The sequence below is a fragment of the Cannabis sativa genome, chromosome 4, assembly GCF_029168945.1.
Source record: "Cannabis sativa cultivar Pink pepper isolate KNU-18-1 chromosome 4, ASM2916894v1, whole genome shotgun sequence".
Taxonomy (NCBI): Eukaryota; Viridiplantae; Streptophyta; class Magnoliopsida; order Rosales; family Cannabaceae; genus Cannabis; species Cannabis sativa.
Window position 1 is genome coordinate 1,016,768 of NC_083604.1, and position 8,233 is coordinate 1,025,000.

The following is an 8,233-nucleotide window of genomic DNA, read 5'->3' on the forward strand; positions in this document are numbered from 1 at the left end:
TAATTTTTCTCTCAACGTGTCCAAGAGAAAAGTGATGCACAACGGTCTTGGCTAGGCCTTCGTGAAATTTCATGATCTTTGGAGATGTGTAGGTTGAGATTTTAACAGATAACTAACGAGTGTAAGAGTAAGGAAAAAACTTGTAAAAATTTACCCTGAAAAGAAGAATATTTTCAATTAGGGGGCCATTTCAAAAAATTTTAACCCAAAACCATTCTTCATATTCATTTCTTAGTAGTACAAATTGATTGTGACTAGTGGCAAAAAAAATTCCGAGATTGGTCCGGGCCACATTTCACAAAGGGGTACCACTATCAGAAATGTGAGATTTTCACTATTTCGATTAAAACGATCGTTAGTGCAAGAATGCTAATTTTTCTCTCAATGTGTCCAAGAGAAAAGTGATGCACAACGGTCTTGGCTAGGCCCCCGTGAAATTTCATGATCTTTGGAGATGTGTAGGTTGAGATTTTAACAGATAACTAACGAGTGTAAGAGTAAGGAAAAAACTTGTTAAAATTTCCCCTGAAAAGAAGAATATTTTCAATTAGGGGGCCATTTCAACAAATTTTAACCCAAAACCATTCTTCATATACATTTCATAGTAATACAAATTGATTGTGACTAGTGGCAAAAAATATTCCGAGATTGGTCCGGGCCACATTTCACAAAGGGGTACCACTATCAGAAATGTGAGATTTTCACTATTTCGATTAAAACGATCGTTAGTGCAAGAAAACTAATTTTTCTCTCAACGTGTCCAAGAGAAAAGTGATGCACAACGGTCTTGGCTAGGCCCCCGTGAAAATTCATGATCTTTGGAGATGTGTAGGTTGAGATTTTAACAGATAACTAACGAGTGTAAGAGTAAGGAAAAAACTTGTAAAAATTTCCCCTGAAAAGAAGAATATTTTCAATTAGGGGGCCATTTCAACAAATTTTAACCCAAAACCATTCTTCATATTCATTTCTTAGTAGTACAAATTGATTGTTACTAGTGGCAAAAAAAATTCCGAGATTGGTCCGGGCCACATTTCACAAAGGGGTACCACTATCAAAATTTGTGAGATTTTCACTATTTCGATTAAAACGATCGTTAGTGCCAGAAAACTAATTTTTCTCTCAACGTGTCCAAGAGAAAAGTGATTCACAACGGTCATGGCTAGGCCCCCATGAAATTTCATGATCTTTGGAGATGTGTAGGTTGAGATTTTAACAGATAACTAACGAGTGTAAGAGTAAGGAAAAAACTTGTTAAAATTTCCCCTGAAAAGAAGAATATTTTCAATTAGGGGGCCATTTCAATAAATTTTAACCCAAAACCATTCTTCATATTCATTTCTTAGTAGTACAAATTGATTGTGACTAGTGGCAAAAAATATTCCGAGATTGGTCCGGGCCACATTTCACAAAGGGGTACCACTATCAGAAATGTGAGATTTTCACTATTTCGATTAAAACGATCGTTAGTGCAAGAAAACTAATTTTTCTTTCAACGTGTCCAAGAGAAAAGTGATGCACGACGGTCTTGGCTAGCCCCCCGTGAAATTTCATGATCTTTGGAGATGTGTAGGTTGAGATTTTAACAGATAACTAACGAGTGTAAGAGTGAGGAAAAAACTTGTTAAAATTTCCCCTGAAAAGAAGAATATTTTCAATTAGGGGGCCATTTCAACAAATTTTAACCCAAAACAATTCTTCATATTCATTTCATAGTAGTACAAATTGATTGTGACTAGTGGCAAAAAATATTCCGAGATTGGTCCGGGCCACATTTCACAAAGGGGTACCACTATCAGAAATGTGAGATTTTCACTATTTCGATTAAAACGATCCTTAGTGCAAGAAAACTAATTTTTCTCTCAACGTGTCCAAGAGAAAAGTGATGCACAACGGTCTTGGCTAGGCCCCCATGAAAATTCATGATCTTTGGAGATGTGTAGGTTGAGATTTTAACAAATAACAAACGAGTGTAAGAGTAAGGAAAAAACTTGTAAAAATTTCCCCTGAAAAGATGAATATTTTCAATTAGGGGGCCATTTCAACAAATTTTAACCTAAAACCATTCTTCATATTCATTTCTTAGTAGTACAAATTGATTGTGACTTGTTGGAAAAAAAATTCCGAGATTGGTCCGGGCCACATTTCACAAAGGGGTACCACTATCAAAATTTGTGAGATTTTCACTATTTCGATTAAAACGATCGTTAGTGCCAGAAAACTAATTTTTCTCTCAACGTGTCCAAGAGAAAAGTAATGCACAACGGTCTTGGCTAGGCCTTCGTGAAATTTCATGATCTTTGGAGATGTGTAGGTTGAGATTTTAACAGATAACTAACGAGTGTAAGAGTAAGGAAAAAACTTGTTAAAATTTCCCCTGAAAAGAAGAATATTTTCAATTAGGGGGCCATTTCAACAAATTTTAATCCAAAACCATTCTGCATATTCATTTCTTAGTAGTACAAATTGATTGTGACTAGTGGCAAAAAAAATTCCGAGATTGGTCCGGGCCACATTTCACAAAGGGGTACCACTATCAGAAATGTGAGATTTTCACTATTTCGATTAAAACGATCGTTAGTGCAAGAAAACTAATTTTTCTCTCATTGTGTCCAAGAGAAAAGTGATGCACAACGGTCTTGGCTAGGCCCCCATGAAATTTCATGATCTTTGGAGATGTGTAGGTTGAGATTTTAACAGATAACTAACGAGTGTAAGAGTAAGGAAAAAACTTGTAAAAATTTCCCCTGAAAAGAAGAATATTTTCAATTAGGGGGCCATTTCAACAAATTTTAACCTAAAACCATTCTTCATATTCATTTCTTAGTAGTACAAATTGATTGTGAATAGTGGCAAAAAAAATTCCGAGATTGGTCCGGGCCACATTTCACAAAGGGGTACCACTATCAAAATTTGTGAGATTTTCACTATTTCGATTAAAACGATCGTTAGTGCCAGAAAACTAATTTTTCTCTCAACGTGTCCAAGAGAAAAGTGATGCACAACGGTCTTGGCTAGGCCCCCATGAAATTTCATGATCTTTGGAGATGTGTAGGTTGAGATTTTAACAGATAACTAACGAGTGTAAGAGTAAGGAAAAAACTTGTAAAAATTTCCCCTGAAAAGAAGAATATTTTCAATTAGGGGGCCATTTCAACAAATTTTAACCCAAAACCATTCTTCATATTCATTTCTTAGTAGTACAAATTGATTGTGAATAGTGGCAAAAAAAATTCCGAGATTGGTCCGGGCCACATTTCACAAAGGGGTACCACTATCAAAATATGTGAGATTTTCACTATTTCGATTAAAACGATCGTTAGTGCCAGAAAACTAATTTTTCTCTCAACGTGTCCAAGAGAAAAGTGATTCACAACGGTCTTGGCTAGGCCCCCATGAAATTTCATGATCTTAGGAAATGTGTAGGTTGAGATTTTAACAGATAACTAACGAGTGTAAGAGTAAGGAAAAAACTTGTTAAAATTTCCCCTGAAAAGAAGAATATTTTCAATTAGGGGGCCATTTCAACAAATTTTAACCCAAAACCATTCTTCATATTCATTTCTTAGTAGTACAAATTGATTGTGACTAGTGGCAAAAAATATTCCGAGATTGGTCCGGGCCACATTTCACAAAGGGGTACCACTATCAGAAATGTGAGATTTTCAATATTTCGATTAAAACGATCGTTAGTGCAAGAAAACTAATTTTTCTCTCAACGTGTCCAAGAGAAAAGTGATGCACGACGGTCTTGGCTAGCCCCCCGTGAAATTTCATTATCTTTGGAGATGTGTAGGTTGAGATTTTAACAGATAACTAACGAGTGTAAGAGTGAGGAAAAAACTTGTTAAAATTTCCCCTGAAAAGAAGAATATTTTCAATTAGGGGGCCATTTCAACAAATTTTAACCCAAAACAATTCTTCATATACATTTCATAGTAGTACAAATTGATTGTGACTAGTGGCAAAAAATATTCCGAGATTGGTCCGGGCCACATTTCACAAAGGGGTACCACTATCAGAAATGTGAGATTTTCACTATTTCGATTAAAACGATCCTTAGTGCAAGAAAACTAATTTTTCTCTCACCGTGTCCAAGAGAAAAGTGATGCACAACGGTCATGGCTAGGCCCCCGTGAAAATTCATGATCTTTGGAGATGTGTAGGTTGAGATTTTAACAAATAACAAACGAGTGTAAGAGTAAGGAAAAAACTTGTAAAAATTTCCCCTGAAAAGAAGAATATTTTCAATTAGGGGGCCATTTCAACAAATTTTAACCTAAAACCATTCTTCATATTCATTTATTAGTAGTACAAATTGATTGTGACTTGTTGGAAAAAAAATTCCGAGATTGGTCCGGGCCACATTTCACAAAGGGGTACCACTATCAAAATTTGTGAGATTTTCACTATTTCGATTAAAACGATCGTTAGTGCCAGAAAACTAATTTTTCTCTCAACGTGTCCAAGAGAAAAGTGATGCACAACGGTCTTGGCTAGGCCTTCGTGAAATTTCATGATCTTTGGAGATGTGTAGGTTGAGATTTTAACAGATAACTAACGAGTGTAAGAGTAAGGAAAAAACTTGTTAAAATTTGCCCTGAAAAGAAGAATATTTTCAATTAGGGGGCCTTTTCAACAAATTTTAACCCAAAACCATTCTTCATATTCATTTCTTAGTAGTACAAATTGATTGTGAATAGTGGCAAAAAAAATTCCGAGATTGGTCCGGGCCACATTTCACAAAGGGGTACCACTATCAAAATTTGTGAGATTTTGACTATTTCGATTAAAATGATCGTTAGTGCCAGAAAACTAATTTTTCTCTCAACGTGTCCAAGAGAAAAGTAATTCACAACGGTCTTGGCTAGGCCCCCATGAAATTTCATGATCTTAGGAAATGTGTAGGTTGAGATTTTAACAGATAACTAACGAGTGTAAGAGTAAGGAAAAAACTTGTTAAAATTTCCCCTGAAAAGAAGAATATTTTCAATTAGGGGGCCATTTCAACAAATTTTAACCCAAAACCATTCTTCATATTCATTTCTTAGTAGTACAAATTGATTGTGACTAGTGGCAAAAAATATTCCGAGATTGGTCCGGGCCACATTTCACAAAGGGGTACCACTATCAGAAATGTGAGATTTTCACTATTTTGATTAAAACGATCCTTAGTGCAAGAAAACTAATTTTTCTCTCAACGTGTCCAAGAGAAAAGTGATGCACAACGGTCTTGGCTAGGCCCCCGTGAAAATTCATGATCTTTGGAGATGTGTAGGTTGATATTTTAACAAATAACAAACGAGTGTAAGAGTAAGGAAAAAACTTGTAAAAATTTCCCCTGAAAAGAAGAATATTTTCAATTAGGGGGCCATTTCAACAAATTTTAACCTAAAACCATTCTTCATATTCATTTATTAGTAGTACAAATTGATTGTGACTTGTTGGAAAAAAAATTCCGAGATTGGTCCGGGCCACATTTCACAAAGGGGTACCACTATCAAAATTTGTGAGATTTTCACTATTTCGATTAAAACGATCGTTAGTGCCAGAAAACTAATTTTTCTCTCAACGTGTCCAAGAGAAAAGTGATGCACAACGGTCTTGGCTAGGCCTTCGTGAAATTTCATGATCTTTGGAGATGTGTAGGTTGAGATTTTAACAGATAACTAACGAGTGTAAGAGTAAGGAAAAAACTTGTTAAAATTTGCCCTGAAAAGAAGAATATTTTCAATTAGGGGGCCATTTCAACAAATTTTAACCCAAAATCATTCTGCATATTCATTTCTTAGTAGTACAGATTGATTGTGACTAGTGGCAAAAAAAATTCCGAGATTGGTCCGGGCCACATTTCACAAAGGGGTACCACTATCAGAAATGTGAGATTTTCACTATTTCGATTAAAACGATCGTTAGTGCAAGAAAACTAATTTTTCTCTCAACGTGTCCAAGAGAAAAGTGATGCACAACGGTCTTGGCTAGGCCCCCATGAAATTTCATGATCTTTGGAGATGTGTAGGTTGAGATTTTAACAGATAACTAACGAGTGTAAGAGTAAGGAAAAAACTTGTAAAAATTTCCCCTGAAAAGAAGAATATTTTCAATTAGGGGGCAATTTCAACAAATTTTAACCTAAAACCATTCTTCATATTCATTTCTTAGTAGTACAAATTGATTGTGAATAGTGGCAAAAAAAATTCCGAGATTGGTCCGGGCCACATTTCACAAAGGGGTACCACTATCAAATTTTGTGAGATTTTCACTATTTCGATTAAAACGATCGTTAGTGCCAGAAAACTAATTTTTCTCTCAACGTGTCCAAGAGAAAAGTGATGCACAACGGTCTTGGCTAGGCCTTCGTAAAATTTCATGATCTTTGGAGATGTGTAGGTTGAGATTTTAACAGATAACTAACGAGTGTAAGAGTAAGGAAAAAACTTGTTAAAATTTGCCCTGAAAAGAAGAATATTTTCAATTAGGGGGCCATTTCAACAAATTTTAACCCAAAACCATTCTTCATATTCATTTCTTAGTAGTACAAATTGATTGTGACTAGTTGCAAAAAAAAATTCCGAGATTGGTCCGGGCCACATTTCACAAAGGGGTACCACTATCAGAAATTTGAGATTTTCACTATTTCGATTAAAACGATCGTTAGTGCAAGAAAACTAATTTTTCTCTCAACGTGTCCAAGAGAAAAGTGATGCACAACGGTCTTGGCTAGGCCCCCATGAAATTTCATGATCTTTGGAGATGTGTAGGTTGAGATTTTAACAGATAAATAACGAGTGTAAGAGTAAGGAAAAAACTTGTAAAAATTTCCCCTGAAAAGAAGAATATTTTCAATTAGGGGGCCATTTCAACAAATTTTAACCTAAAACCATTCTTCATATTCATTTCTTAGTAGTACAAATTGATTGTGACTAGTGGCAAAAAAAATTCCGAGATTGGTCCGGGCCACATTTCACAAAGGGGTACCACTATCAAAATTTGTGAGATTTTCACTATTTCGATTAAAACGATCGTTAGTTCCAGAAAACTAATTTTTCTCTCAACGTGTCCAAGAGAAAAGTGAGGCACAACGGTCTTGGCTAGGCCCCCATGAAATTTCATGATCTTTGGAGATGTGTAGGTTGAGATTTTAACAGATAACTAACGAGTGTAAGAGTAAGGAAAAAACTTGTAAAAATTTCCCCTGAAAAGAAGAATATTTTCAATTAGGGGGCCATTTCAACAAATTTTAACCTAAAACCATTCTTTATATTCATTTCTTAGTAGTACAAATTGATTGTGAATAGTGGCAAAAAAAATTCCGAGATTGGTCCGGGCCACATTTCACAAAGGGGTACCACTATCAAAATTTGTGAGATTTTCACTATTTCGATTAAAACGATCGTTAGTGCCAGAAAACTAATTTTTCTCTCAACGTGTCCAAGAGAACGGTCGCTCAAGACCTTTGGTCTCTACCCGAACTCGATGAAAAAAATGGGATCACTTCTTATGGACTCGTTGAGAATGATTCTGATCTAGTTCATGGCCTATTAGAAGTAGAAGGCACTCTGGTGGGATCCTCACAGACAGAAAAAGGTTGCAGCCAGTTTGATAATGATCGAGTGACATTGCTTCTTCGGCCCGAACCAAGGAATCCCTTAGATATGATGCAAAATGGATCTTGTTCTATCGTTGATCAGAGATTTCTCTATGAACAATACAAATCGGAGTTTGAAGAAGGGGAAGGAGAAGGAGAAGGAGTCCTCGACCCGCAACGGATAGAGGAGGATTTATTCAATCACATAGTTTGGGCTCCTAGAATATGGCGCCCTTGGGGTTTTCGATACAATCAAATAGAAAGCCCCAACGAATTGGGATTTCCCTATTGGGCCAGGTCATTTCGGGGCAAGCGGATCATTTATGATGAAGAGGATGGGCTTCAACAGAATGATTCGGAGTTCTTGCAGAGTGGAACCATGCAGTACCAGACACGAGATAGATCTTCCAAAGAACAAGGCTTTTTTCGAATAAGCCAATTCATTTGGGACCCTGCAGATCCACTCTTTTTCCTATTCAAAGATCAGCCCTTTGTCTCTGTGTTTTCACATCGAGAATTCTTTGCAGATGAAGAGATGTCAAAGGGGCTTCTTACTTCCCAAACAGATCTTCCTACATCTATATATAAACGCTGGTTTATCAAGAATACGCAAGAAAAGTACTTCGAATTGTTGATTTATCGCCA

At 36.1% G+C, this 8,233-nt stretch overlaps 1 protein-coding gene across 1 annotated transcript in view; it reads left to right on the forward strand.

The window, feature by feature from the left end:
- Positions 1-7,655: 7,655 nt before the first annotated feature.
- The window catches only part of LOC133036493 (protein Ycf2-like), an 807-nt gene continuing 229 nt past the window's right edge, over positions 7,656-8,233 (forward strand). The window contains exon 1 of the mRNA XM_061113043.1: positions 7,656-8,233. This exon is cut by the window's right edge and continues 229 nt beyond it. Within this exon, the coding sequence (XP_060969026.1) occupies positions 7,656-8,233 (578 nt within the window).